Source organism: Nannizzia gypsea, genomic scaffold, assembly GCF_000150975.2.
Source record: "Nannizzia gypsea CBS 118893 supercont1.3 genomic scaffold, whole genome shotgun sequence".
Lineage (NCBI taxonomy): Eukaryota > Fungi > Ascomycota > Eurotiomycetes > Onygenales > Arthrodermataceae > Nannizzia > Nannizzia gypsea.
In genome coordinates, this window is record NW_003345199.1 from 486,189 (window position 1) to 513,010 (window position 26,822).

Consider the following 26,822-nt stretch of genomic DNA (forward strand, 5'->3'; position numbering starts at 1 on the left):
GTTATACAGCAACATCCCACACCCACAAGCCCCCTTTTTTTCTTCTTTCTCCTGCGAATGTGATGCCGGGCGTACTCCGTCCCGTATCAGGTTGGGCATGCCGCAGACAGTCAGTCAGCGTGCAAAAAGGAGGGATATCGTCTTTATCCACGGAAGCAGACGGGGTTTGTTGGAGTGCAGAGATTGGTGGAATGTGACAGGAGGGTGAAAGCCAGCCCAGCACCGGGCAAGCTTGTTCTCTGCCTGTAAGCATCTAAGCATCTAAGCATGTCGTGGGGAGCATCACGGATGGTACTAAGCCCTGACTGGGCCAGGGAAGAGATAAAAAGGCCGGCGATGCTCTCCTTTTTCGCCTCCTTTTCCTCTCCTCACTGCTTATGCACTGCTGTTTACTCCTTTCCCCCTGGCTACCCAGCGTTACTCATACACTTGCATACGTTCATACTCCGTACATATATACTCTGGGCAGAGGCTACTCCGTACAGCTGCATGGCTATATCGTTATTATCACTATCACTATTACTGCGGCCATCTTAGCATCTGACAATAACATAACTATATGTACGATCCTCGAGCTGGCGATCCACTGCAATTCCCGCCTTGACTCCAGGAGAAAAGCAAAAGAAACGAACAGCAAAAGCAAAAAAGCGTCCCCTTGGAGGAGCCCAAAAAAACAGGCGATACATACTTAGGGACGAAGACGAAGAAGAAGCTCTCGCAAAAAGTCTCAAACAGCCGAACTGTTTGGCCCTTTTTTCTTTTCTTTTCCTCTCTTTGCTTTTTTCTTCTTCATTCTTCTTATTTTTCTGCTTGGTGTGTTGCTCCTTGTCTCTCTTCCTACTCCTGCCTCTGCCTTTATATATACCTGTGTCTCGCCCCCTTTGCCCCGGCTCCCTCTCCCTCTCTTCTTCTTCTTCACTACTATTGCTACTACGAATTCTCCTCCAGTCGTCTTGCTGGTTGCCATTCCTTTCTTCTGCTTTCACTCAATTGCTGTTTAATACTTTTTTATATACAATCCCTTATAATCGCTTATCGGGCACCCTGCTTGTTCAATTCCACTCCTTGGATTCGCATACCACATAGCATACATTCGCACTCTTCCGCCTGCTAGCTGGCCTATTCATCGACAGCCGGAGGAAGAAAAGATAAAGGGAAAAAAAGAAAAAAAGGAAGAAAACGCTACTTGGTTGACTGAAAGACGGGCTTTTTGCGCACAACATCGAATACTGCCAACAAAAAGGGAGGGACTCTCCTACCTATATCACGACCGTTTCACTCTTCCCCCGAAGAAGACTCTGCCGATAACCATGTATTCCTGCGTCAACTACCCCCGTGGATGCCGTGGCCGTGTCAACATTGATGGTGCCAAATGCGCTACCTGCGTGGTATGTCTCTACTTGCCTGCTTACGGCTCTCCCCCTTTTTTGTTGATATATCATAACTGACATATACCCTCCAGGCCTCCAACCTGCGCCGCCCTGCTTCTCCATCTCCATTTGGCTCTGCATTCCGGTCCCAGCCAGCCTATAGACGGGCATGGCTGGACCAGGAGAACGAGGATGACGAGAAGTAATTCTGCTCGTTTCTTCTTCTCTTTCCTTTAATCTGTCAACCGGGAAAAAAAAGCATTCTTCATCTACGAACTTGACCTTGGACTGGATTCCGTATACAACCAAACAGAAAACACCACACTCCTTTACATACATGCCTGGGTGCAACCATTCAACAAAAAATAAAAACCCAAAAAAAGGAAGACCAAAAAGGGAAAGAGAGAATAAAAGAAAGTGTTTAAAAAAGCAAAACCGTCGTCTTATGAATGGCCTTTCTTTCAACATTTGGATATCGCATCGCATCTCTTTCAAGGCGGCCGCCCTCTGGACTAGGGACCCCCTATCTTTGGCTTCTACCTCCTCATCCTCTTAAGGCCCGCATCTCTTCCACATGATATATACACACATATTTTCACCTCTGGATTGGACTGCCGCTGGCTCCCCTCTTCCGCTCCGATTTCCCATTCTTATCATCGATATCGTACGACTGTTTATATGCCGAGCTGAACTGCATCTGGAGGCTATTGTGTTTTGCATTTTTTAGCAGATTGGATTTCTGTTTTTTATTGTCTCGTCTTTTCTTCTATTGTCCTTCTGGATTAATCGTCCTTTTGTATTGGTTTACTGTCTTGTTATATATCGGTTTTTTTTTTTTTTCGTCTTTTACTATAGCAACATACCCCCTTTTCGCATCTTCTCCTTTCGTCTTCACTTTTCACCGTCTTATCCCTTATTACCATTATTCAATACTGTTAAATTTCAGTTACGAGGGCCAGCAACAGCAAATCAAAACCAGACCTGGGCACTCATCTTGGCTGCCTCTGGATACTACTTTTCTCAACAGCCTCCAAGCCCCCACCAGCTTGCCAGCCCAACATAGACTGATTGGAAGGAAAGAAGAAGCAGAAAAAGAAAATACAGGGCGAAACACACTTTGGGTTCGGCGGTTTCAGGGGGTGGCAAAGAGGATTCCTTGATACAAAATCGATACATCTCGACCTCTCGTCTTTTTCAACATGCAAACAAAAATGCAAAAATATCGAGCTGAAGTCCGGCCGGCCAAAGTGGAGGTTTTTCTCGTATACTCAAACAAAGAACAAGAGGGAGTGCCACCATAGTCAACTATCGTCGGACTTGTTCTTGTTCGCAGGCTTTGAAATGCTTCGCCTCTTTATCTGCCTCTTTTTTTCGTTGCTGCCTTATTCGCCTTGGTATATAGACTTGTTCTACGCCTCTTCTCGATCCTGCGTCTGCTCACTAGCTAGTCCCTTGCTTGGCCCCGTTGGCGTACTTTTTGGCTTGTCTGCCTGTTTGCCTTGTCGGTATCCATGACGTAAATGATTGGTATAAGATTGGCTAGGGGAACATACCTGTTTGTATTATTGACGATTGTTCGCCTTGGTTAATTTCCTCGACACGACGCTCACTGTATTGCGATCATCAAAGCGCCGAGATGGTTATACATATACTCATTCATGGCCAGTAAGCAGCCTGTTTGTGATATTGATTGAACGGACGTACGGAGAAAGGTGGCTTCATCCTGGACCCAAAATCCCTTCTGCTGGTAAATTCTAACCTGTGAGTGGCAGCCTCTCCGCAAGGACAAGGGCTTTTTTTCGCTGCTTTCTTTTTCTTCTGCCTCCAGATCTTCAGAGCTGCTGCGTGACATCATCCTGGCGTTCGGGGGCTGCTGCTTAAATTTCTTGGTGTTGTTTCTATTCGGCTGACCGTATGTTTTTTCCATCGACCGCGGACCAGGGTATTCGACCCTATTCGACACTGCATTCGCCTTGCTGCCAGTTGAAGGGCGGTTTGCTGCTCACCTACCCTTGAAAGGGGGACATGCTCTATGGCCATATAACTACTCCGTACGCAGCTAGTTGACTAGCTGTTTAACTACGGCGACCTCCGTTGTGTTAGCTGGTGTGTGTGCAGAAGGTTGATCAACATGGAGATAGGCGATGCATATAGTTAATACTATATACTCCATTCCCTGATTTTTGTGCGTGGCTTCGTATAATAATACACGAATGAACATGCAGGGCAGACGCTCCGACGCCTGAGCTTTCAATAGCGATGGCTTGTTTTTTCGCCTTCGCTTATATCGCTAAGGGCGCCACGACGGCCGTTGAACCGACAGTCCAGGTCGACACCCTTGACTTTATCCACTAGTTAATTAGTTAGTCGAGTTAGCTGCAGATGAGCTTCCCTGGCCTGCGTGGGTGGATGGTTATCGTCTCTACTTACCGAATCGCATAAATCAGTCTGCAGGATATCATATTTGAAGCGTGTGTTAGGTACATATGTGTATGGACCTTGTTGCTGCGCGACTATGGCATCGTGAAACAAGGCTTAGAGCGCTCTTATGGATCCCATCGTTGACGCTATTTAGTTTTAGATAGAATGTGCTCTCAGATTGATTGAATTGAGTGGATTGAAGGAAGTTGCTGTCGATTTCTTCGTGATGATCGATACTATCGAGCCCGATGCGCTAGGGGAGACGGGTACAACATAGTGTCTTCGCTCCATAACACACACTATATATCACCTTTCTTCATCATGGACACCCAAGTATCTGTTCGCATACCCACTTTGCGGTGCGCGTATGGAGGCTAACTCCCTCCTCTTCCCGCGGCTCCCCGCCCGCCGATAGATGGGGATGGGGATGGGTCAATCTCCCAAGCGCTTCAAATACAACGAGCTGATCCCTCATATATACATCAACTGCCTTCTTCGGTATGATTATCTGTCTGTCCTGCCCCTGATCTCCTGGATGGCTTTCAAATTCATCCATTAGGTCTGTCACACATTGATCAATCATGCCTTTCATTCTCAGAAGAATGTTCCCGCTTCCTGCGCTGGATCTGGCAGTAGACCCCTTCTTGGGCTTCCCTTGTTTATAATCCCTCTTGCTTGGTCCATTATGGAATGACGAATAGAGTGCGTCTCTCCCAAGCCGGAACCCGGTCGACGTGTGGGCGACTAGAAGAATGTAGGTCTGTGAGTAGTGGGACGTTGCCTCTGATGTATGCAGATTAATAACCACGTCACCAATATTAATATGATGTGACTGCACCTCATCGAGCTCTGCATCGTCGATCTTTTGTGTGGCTGGTACCACACCTTGTTCCCCGGTGACCTGGCGACTAAGTTCTCTGGATAACGTCCTCATGATTTCTAGCTTGATGAATTCTCGAGCAGTTCGTGGTGGTCCTTGCTCCATGTTACAAGCATCCCCCATATCCGTTTCTTGGTCCCCGGCATTGTCAAGATGCTCGTTCCCTTCCTCCGAATTTACCTGCTCTCCATACGGATTTCGGTCACCGAATGCGTCATGGCTAAGGACTCCTTTTTTCCGCAGTTTCTTGTCCCTGTTGCGGCCCTTGGCCGATTTCGCAGAAAGTTCCTTTAGAAGCTTCTGTGCAAGGGTATCGGGAGCGAGGATTGTCACATCTATCTGCGTGATAAATCCTTTGTCAAACGTTTCCAGATCGATGCTTGGAAATATTACAGGGGGCGTTTCGGCCTGAGCTCTGCCACTGTCGTGCGACGGTGACAAGATGGTGTCCGACCTAGGTGTCCCATTTGCCGGCAGGGGTGAAATAACGAAAGACACTGTCCCCAATTCCGCCCATTGGCCGCTGGCCCATCCGCGTTTCTTCAGCTGCATAGATAAAGGGGGGAGGCCTAACTTCGCAAAGTTTGGAGCCAGCACTTGAGATATATAATCGTACGACGGGGAGAATGACACATGCGTCCCGCCTGTGATATTTAGCTGTATTTCTTTTGGATGCTCCCGTGCCGTGTCTGAAATACCAGCACCGGCTTCTATTATCGGTGTGCATGCACCGGCGAATAGCAGAAATGGGTAGAGAGCCTGGAATATCAGAGAGACCGAGCCTGGAGTTGATAGACGTATGTCATATTCTGGTTTAACCTTGACGCGCGGTGACGAGTACATAGAACCCAGTGATAGTTGCCGTAATGATGCAGCCGTCTGCTCCATGTCTGAATCTGCATATCTGCCTTCTTCCCCCTTGCTCTGCAGACGGCTCCCAACCTCCTGCCCCCTTGGATATATGGTGATTTCGTGATGCCCAACCTGGTTTCCCAATGCGGTGCCTCCGCAGACATCAAGTAAAAATTCTATAGCAGCGCAGTGTGAGCCCTTTAGCCCCTTGGAGCCACTTCGGTTCCCGCGTATGCGGCTGATGCTCAGTGGCTGCCCGGTCAAGGCCGATAAAGCGGCCGCGATGCGTACGAGCTGGCCTCCGCCTTCGAGCGTGCTGCCGTTTAGATGAAGCATGGCGAGTTTTCCCATGTTGTTGATATATAAATGCGCTGGCTTTGCAGAGGAACCTCACCGTCGATTCTTATTATAATCCTCAGGAGTGGCTGAGGTGAGTCATCACAGCGAGATGAAATGACTCAAAAATCAAGAGTACCTCCGTATAGACAGACATATCATATTGACTACTAGAAGCTCGAGGCAGAATTACGTCTGCATGTCGTTGAGTGTGACTGGAACAGTTACTCAAAGTTGCGCGTAGCTTCATATCGTCATCGTTGCCGTTGTTGACTGACAGACAGAGTTCAACAAATCTGGAGTGTTTATTTAGTTTAGTTACCTTTACCCAGCTAGTTATGCAGTTAGATGTCTAGGTAACTAGTCGGGTTAGCAAATGCGGATATTCCATGGGCGAATAACTCCATTATGGCTACCCCAAGCGCGGTATATAAGAGGGATTCTATCACCCAAGTGATAATAATATATATACCTGTTCGCCCAGCCGTGGCGGTTGGTCTGCCGTGTCAAACGGGAAGGATAAGATGCCATTTCTCCGCAGATAGCGCTGCCAAACACGAAACGCCGTAACTATTATGACATGCCTAAACGAAACCAAAGGCCTCCATGCGTTTCTCCTTTTCTCCCGGACGTTGCCCGTGCGTAAGTACATATGCCTGAGCTGCATAGCTTCAAAACATGTCCACAAAATATCCTATTCGTATGCCAACTCAAACCCCGTGGAGCGGCTGATAATAAGGTTAACAGGTGTGGTTAATTTGCACTCTCAAGGGTCGAGGAAACTAGCCGAGAACTCCATCCTTGGAAAAACAAACGGCCTCTTTGACGAAGAGTGAAACGTTTCGAGCGGTTTGGAAATTAACAGGTGGAGTCGTGTTTTGGAAAACAACCTTGCGACTCCATAGCATTCAGGCCTCGAGTTGGAATGGACGCTGAACTCCGGTCAAAGCATGTATGTATCGTACGTTCAATTTACTCGTTGGGGAATATGATCACTTGCCACCCTCGAGCTTCCTCATCTGGCTGCTTGTTATTAATAGTAATAGGGGGCTGACTAGGTTAGATGAAGGCGTTGAAGATGCAAGATATTAATTGCCATTTAAGGCGTGAAGGAGAAAACAAGAGGCTTGGGTTGGAATCTGTTCCTGAGACCAATCCATCGGCCAGTTATGCATCTTTAATACCCCGTATTCAAACCGGCTTCAAGAATGGGCCAAGGTGTATCTTTGCTGGCGGGGCGAACTGTGCTATCCAAGGCCGTAAAGTGTGAAGTATCCAGCAGCAAGTCCTAAAATCGTCGCTAATATTAATCCATTGCCCTCCCAGGTTAGAGCAAGATAGGCCATGATGCCTATAGCAACCTCCTTCTTCCTAGCAAGTGAACGTTTGCTTTGCCATTCGGGATCAATATCAAAAGGAGGGGAGAAAGGAGGGGAAAATATGGAGTCCTGGATGGCTGGAGGAGCCTTAAGAGGAACTGAGAGAGACAGCACGACCGCGCGGTGATCCGAAGTCTGGAAAAGTGGCAGTATACCGTAATGATGGACTTGGACTTTGGAAGACTGATCTCCCGGGTATGGATTTTCCAGGTATAATATGCGATCACACCAGCTCGGCCACCGATTTTTGGCCCACTTGAAGCCCGCCTCGGGGTGATGCAGGCTTCCCTGGCGGGCTTCTAGTGAGTATTTGTATGTTGGCGGAAATGCAATGTGCTGTTCTGAGAGATGATGCATAGTTCTGTTTGCTAGTCGCTCCTTTGTGAGTTGGTCATGAGCCAATAGGCGCATATAGTGGTTTCTACTGCTTGTGTCGTTTGTAGGCTGAGGAAATGAGGATATATCGCCAGGCTGAGGATCTCTATGTGATGTGCGATAGTTAACGTCGCCCGCAACAAATAGATACGTACCCAGTGAGTACATCCCACTGTCCCCTGATGTCCCGCGGTAGCTTGGGATTAGCGGTGTTCCTTCTTCGTCGTACTGTCGATGTTGGGCCCCTGGGCCTACTGGCTGGCCCGCTACATCGCAGCCAGTGAAGACGAGTCTCTGGCATATATCTTTCCAATCTTGGTTCCTTCGTTCTAAGGCGCTTTCATCTGGGGCAAGGTGCAATGAGATAAACGTTAAGGCAAGCTGATCCTCACTATCGTAGTCCACTTGGTATCCTATTCTTGCTCCAACAGCACCTTTGTTTCCAGCCTGGTGGACCCCAACTCCAACCTCTGCCTCCTCTTTCCAGGCTATGCGGTCGACAAAATCATCTCGGACGAACACCATGATTGCAGTCATCCCCACATTTTTTGTCATGACATTTTGATATCGCTGGTCCTCAGGTGTCGCCAGGTCAACAGCAAGTCGAAACGCATCAAAGTACCATTCGAGAAATGGCCCTCCGAGAAATGCATAGGCAATGGGCGCGACTTCTTGCAGTGATAGGACCAAGACTTCTGGGTAATTAACCGGATCGGAGTCCTTTGAAAGCCCATCAAATAAATGGGAGGCAAATGTATGGGTATCAATTGTGTTTCTCGCACAGTTGAAGGTCAGAATGTATGCATTCAGCCATGACTTTGAAGCCAGCATCGTTACGGCGCGAAAAGCATAGAAAAGATGACCACTTGAATGGGTTGAATAATCGGCTATGGCATTGCACTTTGTCCTTTTGCTTAACCGCTAATTTGGAGGATTAACCAATTCTTATACCCTGGAGCTCCGAATGGTCACGTGCCTGCGGTAACTAATCTCCACACGGAAATACCTCGGGTTCAGCAAACGCAAACAAACATCCAGACGACATCAAAACAACCTGGTTCAAGGGCTTTCGTGAAGCAGGCTGGCAATAATGAAGTTGGCAGTTTCTTCCTTGGCTGGAATCGTACCCCCAGCGGCTTGGGACTGACTAGTTTCACTATCAGTTATTTCGGTGAACAGAGTTGTGAAAGCCAGGGCTGGGCAAGCAGACATACCCTGGCCTGGAATTTGGTCATCTCAGGGGGCTTTCATAAAAGAGAGCGCTCCATGGGGCTGCCCGAGGTCCCGTTAGCTGGAGTCACTAGTTAACGGAAAGGCGGTGTCTTCTTGGCTCCTGAGACCGAACGAAGCGGTTGCCTTTGAAATACGGCTAGGCTATCAACAAGCCAGATATCAAAGCAACACTAAATTCTCCGATACACGGCTACCAACGACACTGGGTCTTGCCCTCTGCCGGCTAATCACTGCCTGCCTTTTGACCTGTCAGCCCGCGTTGAGATAGCTGATCCAGTCTTCATCTAAATCCGATGCAGGTCTCCTTAAGAATTTTTATTATTCTCATCATGAGCGATAATAATAATTGGGATGCAAGAAAAATCATTCACGACACCATTCGACTCCTGGTTCACCGGGTGCTCGTTGTCTGATAAAAACCTTAAGCACGGCAGTCCGTCCCACAAGGCTTGAGCTAAGCGGCAGCGTATCCGAATGCTCTGCTGCTTTCACAAGCACTTAACTTTTTATACATGGATCTCCGATATAGGCACCGAAGCTCCAATATCGGAGAACTGCAAGCTTATGTTTTTAGTTAGCTTCCGTCGGAATTTGAGAATCACGCCGATCGCGCATCGCGCATATGTTCCTTTGCACTGGAATGGTGGATCATTAGCCGTTGATTTTCTTTTGGTTTCAAAATATCGACCTTCACTTACCATCTCTGATCTAGCTGAATTTTACCCTGCACTTACTGGCAAATTATGCAGGTAATCACGATCCCCGACTCGAGTTTCCAATATCTGCACACTAGAGTGTGTTGATTCCTTACAGCGGAGAAACTTATGGGACGTAGTTAAACACCCACGCATATAGAGCCCCTTCAACAATATATGTGCTCCACGTTTTCATACAATACAGCTGTTGGACTAGTAGGTAAGGAAGCTGTGGATTTGTACCTCTGAGGGTACGAATGGGGAAGGTAATGAAAACTATATAGAATGAGAACAAACTAAGAGGCAGAATATCCATTTACCTTTTGTGCAATATGCAGTTGCTCAATGTTACCAGCCAAGATTACCGGTACGGAGTACCTAGATTTATGACCCAATCTAGAAGAAGATCCATTGATTTTGAAACCGTAACATTATAACTAACCTCCACCATACAGACAGTCTTGCCTGTCTCCCCTCCCCTGTAGATCTATCGTAGAGCGCCCTAGTTCATTCATTAAAACTGACAAAATCTTTGTCTAATACGAAAAGAAATAAAAAACTCCAAAACAATCTAAGTATGCGGTAAAACAGGATAAGACTGAGAATTGGGAACGGCGAACACATGAAAAAGGTAAGGGAAAAAATGAAATGGAATGGAATAAACGAAGGCCCCGTAAAACAAATCAGTGATGATACTTTTGGGAAATAAAGGAGATAAGGGACCAAAACAATGACATTTGCTTGGTTAACGAGGAAACCTAGTCCGTTACCAGTTTATGACCTGGTTTGGGAAGAATTCATCGATGAGTTCGAGGTAGTAGGGCTACGAATAAATATATCGGTTAGAATGAAAGTCAAAAATAGAAACATTTCAAGGCTAAAAGGGCTGTAGACATACCTTGAGATCTTCGATGTTTGGGATCTTGTCACTCTTGCTGTATAGATCGTAAGGGTTGAACTCCTGCACCGCCTTGAGCATTCGATGATCATTCTCATCCATGAGTTCCTGATAAGCTCCTTCAGTGTGCCATGGATAGCATGAGTGGTATCTTATCATGGCCAGTGCCTCCTCTGGTAGCGTTGATTGCGTTTTCACAACATTGTAAAGATATTCGTCATGGCCCCACGAGAGCATGACATTGTACATTCCACAGTTTGGGGTGTATATGCCAAACTTTGTGCTGTAAACCTCATGAGTCGAGTCTGGATTGTTGACAAAGGTTTCCGGGTATATGATTCGTTCATCGAATGCGCAGCCAACTGGAAAGGTGTCTCCAACAACATCCCACTGACCCTGAGCCCCAAAGAAGAAAAGAAGTTTCCCGAGATCATGGATAAGGCCAACTAGTTGCATCCACCGTGGTTTTCCGTCATGTCTAATGGCCTCGGCTGACTGAAGTAGATGATGGATTTGGGAGAGTGAGATGTCCGGGTCTGACTCGTCAATAAGGGTGTCGAGTTTCTCAATTGCTTCCCAGACGGTCATTCGCGCGCGGACTTTTGAGTGGAACTGTCGTCTTGCTTCGATGTTGTACGCCACCGTTTGTTTCTCATGTTGCTCCCGGTAAAAGGCCTTGACTTTCTCGCAGGCTTTGTCATATTGCCGGAATTTCGATTTATCTTTCTCCTTGTCAATAGGTGATGACGGCTGTGAGCTGGACTGCGCTAGCTTCGCCTTCATAACATTGACGAGGTCGACATCGTCTGATATTTGTTCCAATAAATGGCTATCAGGTATTGAGCATGGCTCTGTATCCACAAGCTTCCCCGGCGCCATTGTAGTGAAATATGCGAATTGCAAAGGGTTATTGTTGAAGGAGGGTTAATTCAAAAGGGTAATGAGTAGCAAACAAGTGATATTGAATTTGAGGGGATTATGGGAGGTATTTGTACTGTTCCGTGCAAAATCGATGATTGCCTGGGGGTGTAGTAGAAATTCCTTAATTAACGGGGCAATAGCTGCTTAATATAGACTTGCAAGTACTTAAATCCCGATAGTCCCGTAAACGGAAGACAACGCACTTCTGAAGCCGGAGAAAATTTAGTTATCAAGGGGTGTTGTATTACAAGCGCGTCGTTGCAGCCGAGCTCATGACCCTTTGTGGAACAAGTTTTGAAAGGCCTTATAGGACGAAGAAGTTAAGAATTGGATGTGATTTTGGAGCGGGTCCGCCGGGTATGTCAAGTATATCAATCAACAGGTGACGGGAAACGTGTTTGTAAAACAAATTCTTTCTGGGAAGGGTTGAAGAATTATAATCTTGTCTGCTAAGGAAGGATAAGCACAGCACTTTAAATTCGCACATCATTCGGCCTACCTGTTATATGAATATATAGATTATCGCACGCCTCACCCTCGCCCTTTTTTAACCTTTAGTTTTATTTTTTTGAGATTGCTTTCTTTTTCCCCCTTTCACTTTTTTTTCAGGGCGGGAATATGCAGAGACTCCCTTGTTCTGCTTGGTTCCTGGCATGTAACGGTTATCGTGCATGTAGGTCAGAAAGCGGGAAGGTACTCCGTACACAGTCAAGGCAAGAAACCACCAAAGAAAACAATTCCCATGTCACGTTGATATTGCCTATTTAAGGGCAATAAGACGAACGAACATGGAGCCAAGACACATGGAAAGCCCAGCGTCCTTAGAGTAAGTATGAAAGAGGCATAGCACTTTTTATAGACGCGGAGCTGTTGATATTTACCATTTTTAATGGTCCAAGCACAACGCAAATTTGAATGGAATGGGGGCACCTGCTTTGAGAGTACGGAGTACTCGGAGAGAATTCAGCTTGGACCCCCAAAGCCACATCCGTAAGCCCAAGGTTAGGGTGGGCCATTGTAAATTTCTGAATCTGAGTCCCGTCATCTGTAACTAGTTGCAGGACTAGATAGATGAAAGGTCGAGCTTTCTTAGCGTTTGTCTGGTCAAGATAAAGCGCACAGAAATGCGAGTACAGCCAACGACCCACTATTCAGGAGGTTTCTTGTGAGGAATCGTCGGTGAACAAAGCAGTGAAAACAACGAAAAGGCGCTCTTCAGTCCGGCCCACAGCTCTGCAGAAATCAGTTTAGAGGAGTCGGACAGGTACTGCAGGTTGTATGTATGTAGGTAACGGCAGCCTGCATGAATTGTTTGGCTTTAAAAGAATCAGACAAATGAGGGAAACGAAACTAGGGGTCAGAACAAATAAGAAAAGAATAAAAACGGGCGATCGGTGTAACGAAGTAACTCTGGCTTGACATCAAACAGGGAGATGCAGCAGGTACAGCTGGACCCTGAATCGTGAGTGACCTCGGCGCAGTCATGCCCCGATCATTTTTGTTGTATAGTTACCATTTGTAGGGGCAGGTGGGTACGAAGAGGGCCCGATTAACAAAGTGATAACGGCTGCTAATAATTTGAGCCCGGCACATCTCCCTTCAAAGTAGCGGTGTTCTTGAATGTGATGGAGGCCATTGCCAAAAGGTCTGGCCCCTTCTTCCTGCCTCCCCCCAAAGGTACTCTGTACTCGAGTAGTACGTTCATACCTCTTACTTTCTGGTTGCAGTCATACTGTGTGGTGTTGATCAACAGCTTCACAACTCCACCTGAAATAACGCCAGCAGCATTTCTGGAAAATGGATATCAAGTCCAGCGTCATCGCAAGGAGATCGTCAAGAATTACCCCTATGGGCCAAACTGAATGGCAAAGTAGGGGCGTTGTTAGTCAAGTTAACATCGTTTGCTTTTGAAAAATGCAGTAATCATAATGGGCCTAGCCACTTTGACGCGGACGAAGTGACATCTCTATTTTAAGAAGACAGATTAGGGGGAGAAAAAGGAATAGAATAAAACGAAAAATGAAGACGGGCCGTCTCAGTTGCTGGATTCGACAGTCCTTGAAGAGTCCTTTTCTCTTGGCCTATTCTTCTACCGTATATGTTCAGAATTTGATTGTCGGTTGTGTTTTGAACAAACACTGTCCCGAGTGTTCGGGATGGGCGAAAAGAGGCTTTGATACACATCAAGTTCAGCTTCCACCAAAAAATAAAAATTAATAATAAAAAAGAAGAACGACAACTCGTTTGCTGTTCTGGCTGTCTCGAACGATGATGTTCATTGATTTTCCCTCAACTATCATCCACATGAGTGCCTTACGCGGCGCATTGGAGGTGGGAGACGGAGGAGGTAAACATGAAACTGAGGGAAAATGTGCCTCAAAATCTGCTAGGACCAATGACGGCGTAAGATTCTTACCATCGTTCAACAGGGGCTTTTGGCGTGGCAACGAATCATTTTTGTTGGAGTTAGCCAGCCTTGGTTTCATTTTTTGTGTGTGAGAATGATCTATGGAAGAAGCTTTTGCGGCGGAGGTACTCCGTAGTTTACAACCATCTCTGCATTGAGGCGTTTGCAGAACAAACGCCGCTGGTAATGTGGCTGAAGGCAGACCGGCCCAAGGGCTCAGGCGGTTCCACTATCAACTAGTTAGTTACGGCATGAGGAAATGTGTTTTACCCCAAGGAATTTGGCATCAACAGCAAGTAGAAGCCGTTCTAAGCACTTCTCGACGTCGTCATGATATGGATGGTGCAAAGAATACGGAATGGAATTCTGTTAAGGTTGATGAAGGGTGAGCAGATGTCCAAAGGGCAACAAGAAATCGCTAGCGAACCTTATAATCGATAACCAGTATTATGTCTTGCCTACTCTGACCAACGAGAGGATGATGTGAGTCACTTCAAGGCTGCTTCATCTGATATCTTCGAAGCCCTGTGGCTGTTGATAAAGTGGCAGAAGCTCAGAGTATATCCAACTTCCTACTCCAGCAGTTGCTGGGCAGCCCATAGAACCGAAGGGCGTTGTGGGCCTCTACTGGATCCTCACTATTCACCTCGTGGCTGCTGGTGTGATCAATACCATTCTTCTTCACTTCCATGGCTGATCTGTACATTACTTGGTGAATATGCCTCCTGCGCGGTAGTTAGTTATACGAACCGACGAAGTTAGTGAAGTTAAAAGTTTACCGAGCTAACCTAGTTTGGTGAAGGTTTTAAGTTTGTCACGTGAAGAAGTTAGTTAGTTAATCAAGACGCCCTTTTCCTCTTTTCTCGCAGCCATATAGAACTCAACCAACCAACGATCAGCGACCAACAATCTTGACCTCATGCCATGGTAGCTGCGAAGACTTGGGCTAGTTATGGGGTCCTGGCAGCAGAGATGGCCGCTTGGGGTTTCAGTGCTGACTGTCTGCTGACTACAGACTCTCAGACCTCTCATATTCTGGAGAAGTACTCCGTACAACATACCCCGTACGCCGTACATCTTCCCATCATTAATTCGGACTCTCCTTTTTGGTTGGATAACTGGCATATTCGGTACATTCGCTACCTCTCAGCCTCGCACGCTAAGATAATCCGGATGCTAGATCATCTCGTGAAGAGGCTATCCGTATCCGCTGTCTGCTGTCTTTAAGGCAAAGCTGAAGGGAATTGTTACTGCTCGAAATAATGATCCTAAAGTGCAGACTGTTGCCATGAGATGACGGTTAGACCTGGAAGAAGGGAATACATAGATCCCTAGCGCTTCCTAAGGAGCTCATTCCTATGAGTCAGTAGCCAAATAGTTGTTGACAACTACTACCACATATATGGCCTGATTCGGTGTCGAATGTTGCCAGGCAAGGATTCTTGGACCCCTCCCCCCCCATGTTCTAGAGGCTGAGTGTCTCAATTCTAGACGGGCTGAGCGGTTGAGTGAGCTTGACAAGCTGTTCAACGAAGAACCCATCTCTTGCGAATTGTCGGCCCTTTTCTGGGCGTCTGATACCAACAAGCTTGAGGGAATTATTTCTAAACTGGGAACGGAGCTTAACCCGGGAGCTCACTACGAGGAAAGTATTAAAGAAACGGTAGTAATGAAGCACTGTGAGCTCTAAGCCCTCCTCGAAGAATCTAATCTTAACAAGCGGCCAACTAGATAGATGCTGACAGCTATCGCCACGTAAGGGTCCTAAAAGAGCCGGCAAGCCTCCGCATTATCGACACCCACCTGTTCATTGAGTTCCTTACCTACTAGATCACCAGCGAGTAAGACTAGCAGACTTAAACGCAAGCTCGGAGATAGAATGATTAAAGGAAAACTAAAAACCGAGGATGATAAGGTTTATCTGTTTTCACCCTAGAATCTGGTTACCGTCATATTTACAAGAAGCTCTATAATACCACAATCATGAAGGGGAGGAATGTGCCATTACTAAGGCTGGCAACCCCATTGAAATTGTTCACATTCTTCCATTCTCGATGTGACATTTGCGATCTCCGAAGAATTGCCATGCCTATGACATCTAGGAACTCTAGAACCTTTGGCCTGAGGACCAGGTAAGCAACGTGAATTGAGGTGTCACTCGGGCCAAAAGCCACTGGTTAACTAAATCAGCACTGAAATAGGGTGAGAAGTTCGTGGTCTCTATTCCCAAGAGGAATATTTGGCGGGATTTTTGCGGCCATCTATATTGGTGCTCTAAAAATTGGCCAGAGCTGGGCACGGGGCACCGAGATTGGTTTTATTTGTGAGTTTTAGGGAAACAGTGCTTTGGCAGCCTCTTGCGTATGGTTTCAAGCCACTATGCCGACAATTTACCGAAACCACTTACAACCTTCTTTCTCTTGCGCCACACAATCGCATCTATCACGCAAGAGCCTACTTTTGCCTTAAAGCCTATCGAAATGAATTAAGGCCAAGTATAACCTACCATCCAATTTGGCTGGCTGCCGCGTGCAAATTACTCGCCTAGGGCGAGGTTATCAGCGCAGCCATTGGGGATGATAGAGAAGTTTGAAATGAAGAATCCCGTAAGGTTAGGTTCTTCAATATCTCCACTAGCAGGCCTATTTTCATCTCGTGTCCCCTCTGGGCACCTGTGGATTGATTAGGCTACAAGGGTATCATGAGCCGGAACCGGCGAAAATCACGTCTCATCAGAGGCATACACCTGGACGCGAAGAAGCTGCGATACCTTCTCCAGTTCATGCAGCATAGCGGCAGCCCTGATGGAGTTCAGTGGACTCCTGATATCCCTTTCGCCTGCATCCCTAGGACCTTCGAGAATGCCATTACTACAGGACCAGACCCTAAAGGATGGCCGTTAACAGATCTTGTGTTACTTGAGATGCAACATGTGCTTAATGCTGTTGCATCCCTATTTACTGGGTCTGAACCCAATGATTTCGCCTATTCGGATCAAGGTTCTCCTAAAATGGCCATAGCCTAAACTTATGAAGACGGTATATACCATGCTTCAATCGGATGGGAATCTAAACTGGTGTCACGCATATAAGTATTTCTAATCTCAACGTTTTCTTTTTAACAGGACCCGCACAGATTTGTTTTACGAATCGTGTAATTCGGTTTGTTGAGAAAACGCTAAAAGCCATGGCATGAGGCGGTACTCAGTGCATCTGATAAACATGATTCCTTCATGCATAGTTTTGTTGATTCTCTTAGGGATAAGGGCACATCTTCGAATTTGGCAAGGAAATGGAACTGACACTTCTATTTCACGAGGTAGAATACATTATGCAGAGGACATAATAAGTTAATTAACGAGTCGGACTGAATAAAACAGTTATCTAGGTTGAAGATATCAATATATAGAAGACAGATGTCATTGTCCATCATAGAGGGGAGCATGTAAAAGGGCAGAAGTCAAGATAGGAGGCTAAAATGCGGTACCGAGTATAGGTGTATGGAAATGTATCTAGAAAAGCATGCCTTATCGTAAGTTAAGAAGCAGGTGTATAACAGACCTTCTTGAGGAAGTATGCAGGCTTGAATAGGAGGTATAGTATGTACGGATATTGGCACGTAGTAAAATGTAACCGTTCCAAGCCAGCAATATTTGGCTGCCCCTTCCTCGTCTGAGCCACGGTTGTCATGTCCACTTGAGAGTAAAGGCCATAAAAGGCGCAAGTTTCATCTTCTTTCAGTTTATCATATATAAGATATCCCCTGAAGCAAGAGCAATAATCCTTGAAACAACCAAGGTCTTTCTTTAGGCAGTGTAATTTTAATGCACACACGGCACCTTCTCCCCCGCAGAATGTGTGATAACTGGGTATTGAAGATCTCAAAAAAAAGGAGGAAGAAGCGACAAGCTAACTAAGAACGCCTCTCCGCCGTTGGATCCTGATGCTATGAACATGGCACGGCGCAAAGATGTCCATCCAGCTTGCCAGCTGTTGTTGTTTCTGCGGCTGCCAAAGGACGTTGTTATTTTGAGTTTGATATCATTACGTAACCGAACTTATCCGTTTCCGGTAATAGCCATGCGGAATGGAATAATAAAAGTCCATGTGCCGAGGCTCTATTCTGCCGTCTCCTGATTGGTAGGCGGTGGCGTCAGCCCTGGCGATCAACGGAATTTCGACAGCGAAGAGACAGAAAAAAAAAGGACTTCCAACTTCCAACGTCGGCGTCGATTCTTCGCTATCTTCTTCTTCTCTCTCCCTTCTCTTACTTTGCCAGTATCACCGTGGTGTACACTAATCAGCGAGCTTGTTAGATTTGTTCTGACAATTGGCGCTTGTTTCCTGACTCTCCGTTTTGATTTACACTGCATCTGCAGGATGGCTGACTGCGGGGAACAGACTCCCCACCAACCAAAGCTCCGTCAGTATAAACCACTCCAAATACATACAATTTTGAGGGTGAACAGCTACTAAATCCCGTAGAGAGAGTGGCATGCCAGCCTGAGAACCCTTTTTCAAAACTCATAACCGACCAATCAATTGCAATTGTCCCTTCGTTCACTCTGGAATCCGGTGTCACGCTGTATAATGTTCCTGTGGCATATACAACCAAGGGCAAACTCTCGCCGGCAGGAGATAATGCTCTGGTAGTATGCCACGCCTTGAGTGGAAGTGCAGATGTTAGTGACTGGTGGGGGCCACTTCTCGGCGGCCCTGGGCAGGCCTTTGACGTTACCAGATTCTTCATTATCTGTCTGAACAGTCTGGGCAGTCCGTACGGGACCGCTAGTGCAGTCACATACAAGGATGGTGACAAGTCAAGGGGCTTATATGGACCGGAGTTTCCATTAACTACCATAAGAGACGATGTCAAGTAAGTAAAATCTTCATGACGGAGTGTAATTTCAAGCAGATGCACTGGTACTAACTGTCTATACAGCCTCCACAAAGTAATATTGGACGATCTAGGTGTTCGCCAGATCGCCGCCGTAGTTGGCGGCTCCATGGGTGGTATGCTCACGTTGGAGTATGCTTACTTTGGCAAGGATTACGTTCGGTGTATCGTGCCAATCGCGACGTCAAGTCGGCACTCGGCGTGGGGTATAAGTTGGGGTGAAGCACAGAGACAGAGCATCTACAGCGATCCCAAATACGAGGATGGCTACTATCCGTTTAGTGACCCACCTGCCACTGGGCTCGGTGCTGCGCGTATGTCAGCGTTGTTGACATATCGCAGCCGGAACTCATTTGAAGCCAGGTTCGGCCGAAATGTGCCTGATCCGTCGAAACGACAGAACATCAACGGCACGCAGCGCCTGCCAACTCCACCCAACGAGCACTGGGCCGTCCATAATGATGGCCATAAAAGCACACGGCCGTCTCAACCATCAAGTGGAGCGCATACACCCAGGCCACAAACTGAACTTCAGTTCACCGACCCTCAGTTCACAGGTGCGGCCGTATACACCGCACATGCACCAATCCCCGCATCCCCAGGCTCTGTTGCTTCTCTAGACCTATCCAAGCGACCCGCAACCTACTTTTCTGCCCAATCTTATTTGCGATACCAGGGGGAGAAATTTGTCAAGCGTTTTGACAGCAATTGTTATATTGCAATTACCCGTAAGCTAGATACGCATGATGTGTCGAGACACCGGGCAGACCAAGCATCTCAAACACCCGTAAAGGATGCGCTAGCTCAGATCAATCAGCCTGCCCTTGTCCTTGGAATTGAAAGTGACGGCCTATTCACCTTCGCCGAACAGCAGGAAATTGCCGATGGCATCCCGGATTCACGACTAAAAAATATCGACAGCCCTGAAGGCCACGACGCTTTCTTGCTACAGTTTGAGCAGGTGAACAGATACATCCTCGAATTTTTCAGGGAAGTTCTACCGGACATAATGGCTCCTTTGGAGGCGGATGCGAATCCTGCAGGTGACCATGTTGGTAAGCTGACAAAAAGTAGCACGTTCGGCGAAGCAGAGGTGGAGGACATCACTGCATGGTGAGATTATCGACGTCAGCAGCGTCGTATTTGAATATAGCGAGTTTCCTCTCCCTTATTTTGACTTTTTGATATCGTCCCCGAGCATCCAACTGCTCTGCGATTCCCCTTACATTTGGAACGTTCTTTTGCTATGGCTAAATTTCTTTTTCCCAAAATACTTCTTTTCAATTTGGTCCTTATCATGATGGATGGGCGCAGTATTGCCCAGTGCAGTCTAGACAAATTTATGTATTCAACAACAACGCTGCTCAAGTGATATCGCATGACCACAAATTTTCAATAAGAGCCTCATCCCTCATCCCTCATCCTGATATATGTATAACATGGACTGGAATACGATGCCAAGCGATTTGGATACTTTGCTTCTCGGTGCGATTACGATTTCCTAAAAATAGCCTGCATAGAGCTAAACATGCTCCAGGGCCGCCTGTGGGAAAAGATTTCAACCTTTTTAGTGATTCCTTAGCGGCAGAACACGTATTCAGCATGCGTATACCACCCAGGAAACGAACACCATTTGAGCGTCTTCCTCACAGAAACTAAACTCGTCATCTTCCTCCCTGTGCAGCCAACCACAAATCCTTTTTCCTCTGCACTGCGCGTTCTATCAGCCACCGGAGGTCTTGTTACGTTTCTTTCTCACATTCAAACAGAACGTGCAAAAATGGTGTTGATGGTCGAGTAAGATTGCCTGATTCGGCGAGTTCAGCGCGAATACGAGGGTTACCAGACATACTGCGCCCCTAGAGGTGTGCTCTCTGTTCCTTCAGCGGAGCGATCTCCTTTGTGCGAAAAGCGGTCATCTAACGGCTAACCTTGAATAACCAGTTTCTTTGAGAGCCCCGACTGCGGTTGTTGACGAGCATGTACAGAGTTCTCGCATTGAATGCGATCAAGTCCTTGGTGGTGGACTCATGCCGGTTGTCTCTATGGAGTACTCCGTACGCTCGCTCTTCTCCTCGTTGGTCGATGTGAAAGATTAGCTAGCCCCTTGTGATGCAGTGTGAGAACATGCATGGCTCCCTAGTTAGGGTACGAGCCCAGCTCACTTAGTGACGCAGTTCAAATAAACTTCGCCATCGCTCAACAAGGTTTTTCTTCGACAGCCAGTCATTGATCGCTCGGCATTCCTCAGGAGAATGGTTGTTTTAGGCCCGCATATAATGCGAGTGCTGTTTAATTAACTGCTCGGTGCGCATATTGAGCTGGTGGTAGCCATTATGGAGCTACCTTGTCTTAAACATGCTTAGTTGCTGGAAGCTCGTCCCCGGACAGTCGCAAAAGAAACAAGCCGGCTCTAGTCAGCTAACGGGAGATAACTCTGCAGTATCCAAAGATTAAACCTCCGTGGGAATTTGCGCCACATCCATCTTACATCTTTGACCTCCTGCGCCAGTAAAAATCGGCTGTGAAGTAGAGTGGGATTTACATACCCCATATATGGAGTATCCAAAAAAAAAAAAACGACCCTTTCGGCTCCATGTGATCCGGAGTCTAATTAAGCAGCGCGCCAAAGTTCCAAAACAATAAAACGGCCTAAATAGAGAGTTTGGGACCTAGGAATTTGCCGAATAAGGAACCAAGGAGAACCGAAATCTTTCAGGCTGCTACTTTCTGCATCCGCTAGGTGGAGACAACGAAGCATTCTCCCACTAAAGCTTTTAGATTGATTCCCACGCAGCAATGCAGGGTTTCAAATATAAGAGCCGGGGGAGTCTCGCCCTTTTCATGCCCCAAGAAGCAGCTCACCAGCTTTCGCCTCTTTGTGACGATGACTCCTGTTGGTTATCTCTTTGGCAAAAGGAGACAGCTTCGTACCCTACCTTTCCGTCTACTTGATGTTATCTGGAATGCACCTGTTCTAGCCCCCCTTGTCTTACTATTCCTGTACACCTTAGCATCGCTTATACATTCATATAATTCCCTGAACTCGGCGTTGGAACGTAACTCCATATCGTTGGATGATCTGCCTCAAGGCTATGTGAAGGAACTCGAAGATGCCATCAGCAAGAATCAACCAACTCATAATATCACCATCCTGAAAGATAAAGAAGCGACGCCAATACCACGAATCATTCATCGAACTTATAGCACCCAAGAGTTCCCGGAAATTTGGCAAACAGCCTACAACTCTTGTCAAGCTCTGTTACCAGAGTACCAGCACTTCTTTTGGACTGACGAAAAAGCTCGCGATTTCATCGAGGCGAACTTCCAATGGTTCTTGGCAACCTATGATGGATATAGATATGGGATTCAACGGGTGGATGCGCTTCGATATTTCCTGCTTTGGCACTATGGGGGAATATACATGGACATGGATATAGGATGTCGACGCGATATTCGCCCATTACTCGATTTCCCGGCATGGGTACCGCGAACATGGCCATATGGCGTCAGTAACGACTTAATGGCGAGTTCTCCTGCCCATCCGCTGATGATAAAGGCCGCATTAAGCCTTTATGACCATAACCGATGGTATTTCAGTAAGTATATAACGGTATTCTTTACCACCGGACCAATGTTCTTCAGCGGGATCATTTTGTCGTGGTTCGAAATATTGAAGACGGGTGCAAAAGATGATACTTCTAGTTTCAGGGGTCCACACGGCCTTGCCATACTGCCTTCGCAGCTGTACGACACAACGGAATACACATTCTTTTCACATTTCCCTGGATCCACATGGCATGGGAACGATGTTGCAATCCTTTCGTGGCTCTATCATTATCTATGGATATTTTTCCTGGCAGCTTTTTCCCTTATGGTTGTCTCTGTTGTTCTTGGTCCAACGAGGCGAGCAAAGAGACGAGTACCTCGCTTTATGATGAAGCAAGAGTTGGTGTGAACAGGCCTCGAAAGTTGAACTTGAGAATGTTCAAGTGGTGAAATATACTCCATCCTCGACCGCGAACGCGGATATTTCCATCCAATGCATGAAAGGGATAGACCATTCGCCAGACATCAGAGACGCACCAAATATCCTACCAAATTCCAAGGAAGAGTGGTATGTATGAGTGTTTTGATTGCGGCCTTATCAAATGATTTTCTGCCGCCTCCGTCCATTATCAGAAAGTCATCCCAGCAATTTGATGCCGGTTGCCCAACTTGAAGACGATCCCTCCCCCGCCGTTATGAAATCACTGATGCGAATTCGAATGGGCAAGAATATCATTCTGGAGGTGGATGAAATGGGGTGCAATGCCATCTTTATGGAGTACTCGTGGTACATATATACGATGATCAGCGCTGTTTAACCTCGACGGGATCACCCCTTATGCACGCATAGCCAAGCTGCCTCGATGCGTCAAATACTTTAATTCAAAATAAAAAGCTAGAACAAAAACATCCGATTCGAGAAATCTCGGACACGCCCTTCAGCCTATGGGTAGATTAGAATGCTTGCGATAGGACTCAAAGACATGGTTCGGCGAAATTACAACATAGCAAGTGCTGGAAGGAAACACCTAACTAATTCTATAGAACAATAAATATGCACGGAGCTTTCCGTATGAAAAGACATTTTTACCTTGGACAGTCCCTTCCTTGAGCGAGGTAACTACTAGGCTCTTATTAGTTATGTAACTAATCGATCCTTTGAAATGTCTCGAATTTTCTGGATAAGGTAACTAACCCACTGCATCAAATAATAGTTGACTATTAGGCAGGTTCCGAAGGCCCAAGAGAAGGAAAGACACTTTAAAGCATTTAAACTCTCGTCCCATTCGGAGCAACCGTTCCAATCACATCTCCGATTTCAAAGATAACTAACCTGCAGTCTCCTTGTTATTTCGTACGCCGCGGCTGCATAACAATTGGCAGCCTGCATTTCTAGAACTTCGTTACACAAGAGGGTCGCTCTATTTTTCGCAGGTCAGGCCAATAATTAAGCAATTCATACTCCGTACTTGCGCTGGCTGAAAAAAGATTCGCTGCTGCGTCGCATGATGGCCGGCTCTATTGCAGCACTTGGTCGCCGGTTACTTCATGCTCGCTGGCGATGCGGATAAAGACTTCGGTAACTACTCCGTACACCTTGACTGAGTACGCTTCTTCAATAACTAACTAAGCACATGCGACCCCCAATCCCGCGCCCGAGAGCACCTTTCTGTATCGCTATGCAGGGATTGAGCAAGGTTAGCCCCTGGGGACCATGCCGAGGCGTCGATGAACCTGCTTGAATAAAGGCAAGCCTGGCTTGATATCAAGCATGCCACCAGCAGCAGACCCCTAGCAAAGCTAGTTAACTAGTTAATTGGTTAACTAACTAGTGGACAACCAACAGCGGCTGCCACTCGGAAAGCAGCCTCGATCAGCCAGCCATGTTTAATTCGTCTTACCAAGCCAGCGCCAACCTACAGAAGATTCTCAGATCTTCGGAATCAACAATGCGCCTAGTTAACCCCCTTAAACATTAGAGCCTAGCCGATCATCTGTCATCAGGTTGTCCCCTGCGGCTAGGCGTTGGGTTCTTTAACTACTTGTGGCTCCTCGAACTTGACAAACGGGCCCCAGCTGAAGGGGATGGATGGGCTGGTCAATGCCATAGTATGCGGCTTGATGCATGGATTCGACAGGCCAAAGGGAAATCCCAAGTTAGTTCACCACGGCCAAGAGCTGCATGGTACGGAGTAAAGCGATCACCAGCTACCCTTGCGGCCGGGAAGAAGAAAGGTGGGATGCGGGTGATTTGCAAGGTAGAAGGGTAAGATGCGGTGCGTAGGGTATATATGCACTGGCCTCCCTACAATTACTGGCATCCTTTCCCTTTTTTACCTTTCCTCGTGGCATTTCTCACTTGCGCACCCGTTTTCGACCTCGTCCATAGTCAAGACAGTGAGCGCGAACAATGGGGCTATTGCAGGAGAAGCCAGAGACGGGGGTGCAAGGGGATGTCGAGAGGAATAACGAGAATGTTGCCTCGGACAAGCGTGGCAGCGAAACTGTGTCTGTTTCTAGCTCTGAGCCTGACTTCTCTGATATCGACGAGAAGAAGGTGATCAGGAAGATGGATATCCGCCTAATACCTGCGTTGGCGCTTCTCTACCTACTCGCATTCTTGGATAGAGGGAATATTGGAAATGCAAAGATTGAAGGGTTGGACGTTGACCTGGGCCTTAAAGGAGGCCAGTTCAATTGGTGCTGTAAGCCGTGTCCCCTACTTTCAATTCTCGAAGGCGGCTGATGACTAGATACTAACTAACTACTACATGATCAGTGACTGTATTCTTTTTCACATACTCTGTCTTCGAGGTCCCATCCAATATCTTGTTGAAGAGACTGCGCCCTTCACTTTGTATGTTGGATGCCATGATATCGATTTGACGCAAGTAGGAGACGGATACTAACACCTGGTTAGATCTACCTTCGATTATGCTTGCATGGGGAACTGTTGTGGTAAGGCAGTGAAACGCCGAAAACATGCATCATGGTCTATGCTAACTAACGTCGGGGTAGACCCTGATGGGGATTGTACGGGACTATAAAGGATTGTTAATTGCTCGAATCTTTTTGGGGGTCGCCGGTAAGTTAAGCTGGAGTTGACCGTGTCATTGAGATGAGAATAGTGAAAATTCTGACAAACAGAAATAGAAGCCGGATTGTATCCTGGTGTTGCGTACTATATCACGATGTGGTACTGCAGGCACGAGGTGCAGCTTAGGCAAGCCATGTTTTTCAGTGCTGCTAGCATTGCAGGCGCTTTCTCTGGTCTGTTGGCATTTGCCATTGCAGTGAGTCACTCTCCACCTGCGAAAGCCATTTATCACTTGCCTAACTGATGGAATGCAGAAAATGGATGGGGTCGGAGGATACCAGGGATGGCGATGGATTTTCATTCTGGAGGGACTCCTGACTGTTGTTGTGGCTGTTGGCGCATTTTTCTTCCTTGAAGATTTCCCCGAAACAGCATCATTCCTGAGCTCCAGAGAGCGAGAGTTCGTTATTTATCGGCTCAAATATCAGGGGTCCAGTTTGTCTGGGAGAAAAGTGGCCCAGACGGAGGAATTCAAGTGGAAGTACATCAAAGAGGTGTTCACAGACTGGCAAGTCTATGCATCACTCTTCGGTATGCCCCTGATTTTTATTTTCTCTATTGTTTTCTTAGTTTCTCGCTCCAGCGCTAACTGTACGTGGCCAGTTTGCGTGGGCATCATCTGTCCCCTGTACGGCACCTCGCTATTCTTGCCGAGTATCATCAAGGACTTGGGATACAAGACCTCAACAGCACAGCTCCTGACGGTCCCCATATATGTGACGGCGGCAACACTTGCCGTTGTAGTCGCCTTCTACTCCGACAAAAGCGGCAAGCGTTCACCGTTTGTGCTTGGATGCATGTCCATGATCGGTCTCGGTTTCATCATCTGTATCTCTGCTGCAGGGAGAGGTGTTCCAGGAGTGGTATATGCAGGCGTTTTCATCGCCATCTGCGGTAAGTTTGTGGAGGCCACGAACAGACGAGACAAACCACAGAACACAGCAAAACTAACACCTAGCTTTCGCCAAAATAGGCATTTATCCTGCTTTCCCCGGTGCCGTGACATGGCTAGCCAACAATCTTGCCGGAAGTTACAAGCGTTCCGCAGGAATGGCATTCCAGATCGGAGTAGGCAACATGTCAGGAGGTGAGTCGAAGTCGAGTTCCTTTGTTTATATACGTACCTTTGATGATTGTTTTTTTCTTCGTTACTTTTGCTTTTCCCAGTACCATGGATTGGCTAACCTTTCCCCCTTAGCAATGGCGTCGAACTTCTATCGAGCGCCAGATGCACCCAAATACACTCTCGGCCACGCTCTTGAACTTGGGTTTTTGGTGGCGGGCGTGATATCAGCCGTCTTCATGCGTGAGGCATATAAGCGGGTCAACGCCAAACGAGACCGAGAAGGCACCCAAGGCTTAAGTGACCAGGAACTCAGCGAGCTGGGCGATAAGGCGCCTTCATTCCGCTACACTCTTTAACCCCGGCGTCGTTAAAATCGTGTCTAGATTCTTGCGATTTGGTACGGAGGTACTCCGGATAGCTGGGGAGGAGAAAATAGCGCATTGATAT

At 47.0% G+C, this 26,822-nt stretch overlaps 8 protein-coding genes across 8 annotated transcripts; 5 read left to right on the forward strand and 3 right to left on the reverse strand.

The window, feature by feature from the left end:
• Positions 1 to 4,110: 4,110 nt before the first annotated feature.
• Positions 4,111 to 5,874, reverse strand: MGYG_03612 (RNA 3'-terminal phosphate cyclase; the record flags this gene model as incomplete). Its single annotated transcript, XM_003173388.1, has 1 exon — positions 4,111 to 5,874. One exon carries the CDS (start codon positions 5,872 to 5,874, stop codon positions 4,111 to 4,113), a length of 1,764 nt encoding a protein of 587 aa, XP_003173436.1.
• A 1,232-nt stretch (positions 5,875 to 7,106) lies between these two features.
• Positions 7,107 to 8,444, reverse strand: MGYG_03613 (hypothetical protein; the record flags this gene model as incomplete). Its single annotated transcript, XM_003173389.1, has 1 exon — positions 7,107 to 8,444. One exon carries the CDS (start codon positions 8,442 to 8,444, stop codon positions 7,107 to 7,109), a length of 1,338 nt encoding a protein of 445 aa, XP_003173437.1.
• A 1,863-nt stretch (positions 8,445 to 10,307) lies between these two features.
• Positions 10,308 to 11,318, reverse strand: MGYG_03614 (hypothetical protein; the record flags this gene model as incomplete). Its single annotated transcript, XM_003173390.1, has 2 exons — positions 10,308 to 10,364; positions 10,440 to 11,318. 2 exons carry the CDS (start codon positions 11,316 to 11,318, stop codon positions 10,308 to 10,310), a joined length of 936 nt encoding a protein of 311 aa, XP_003173438.1.
• An 830-nt stretch (positions 11,319 to 12,148) lies between these two features.
• MGYG_03615 (hypothetical protein) lies at positions 12,149 to 13,222 on the forward strand (the record flags this gene model as incomplete). Its single annotated transcript, XM_003173391.1, has 3 exons — positions 12,149 to 12,186; positions 12,790 to 12,822; positions 13,114 to 13,222. 3 exons carry the CDS (start codon positions 12,149 to 12,151, stop codon positions 13,220 to 13,222), a joined length of 180 nt encoding a protein of 59 aa, XP_003173439.1.
• A 2,528-nt stretch (positions 13,223 to 15,750) lies between these two features.
• MGYG_09021 (hypothetical protein) lies at positions 15,751 to 16,792 on the forward strand (the record flags this gene model as incomplete). Its single annotated transcript, XM_003173392.1, has 3 exons — positions 15,751 to 15,899; positions 15,969 to 16,090; positions 16,455 to 16,792. 3 exons carry the CDS (start codon positions 15,751 to 15,753, stop codon positions 16,790 to 16,792), a joined length of 609 nt encoding a protein of 202 aa, XP_003173440.1.
• Positions 16,793 to 18,146: 1,354 nt separating this feature from the next.
• MGYG_03618 (homoserine O-acetyltransferase) lies at positions 18,147 to 19,780 on the forward strand (the record flags this gene model as incomplete). Its single annotated transcript, XM_003173393.1, has 3 exons — positions 18,147 to 18,189; positions 18,252 to 18,642; positions 18,709 to 19,780. The coding sequence occupies 3 exons, from the start codon at positions 18,147 to 18,149 to the stop codon at positions 19,778 to 19,780; spliced, it is 1,506 nt and encodes a 501-aa protein (XP_003173441.1).
• A 1,770-nt stretch (positions 19,781 to 21,550) lies between these two features.
• MGYG_03619 (mannosyl phosphorylinositol ceramide synthase SUR1) lies at positions 21,551 to 22,621 on the forward strand (the record flags this gene model as incomplete). Its single annotated transcript, XM_003173394.1, has 1 exon — positions 21,551 to 22,621. One exon carries the CDS (start codon positions 21,551 to 21,553, stop codon positions 22,619 to 22,621), a length of 1,071 nt encoding a protein of 356 aa, XP_003173442.1.
• A 2,001-nt stretch (positions 22,622 to 24,622) lies between these two features.
• Positions 24,623 to 26,731, forward strand: MGYG_03620 (hypothetical protein; the record flags this gene model as incomplete). Its single annotated transcript, XM_003173395.1, has 9 exons — positions 24,623 to 24,917; positions 24,992 to 25,069; positions 25,133 to 25,170; positions 25,231 to 25,297; positions 25,366 to 25,505; positions 25,564 to 25,840; positions 25,913 to 26,203; positions 26,283 to 26,396; positions 26,508 to 26,731. The coding sequence occupies 9 exons, from the start codon at positions 24,623 to 24,625 to the stop codon at positions 26,729 to 26,731; spliced, it is 1,524 nt and encodes a 507-aa protein (XP_003173443.1).
• Between the last annotated feature and the right edge of the window lie 91 nt (positions 26,732 to 26,822).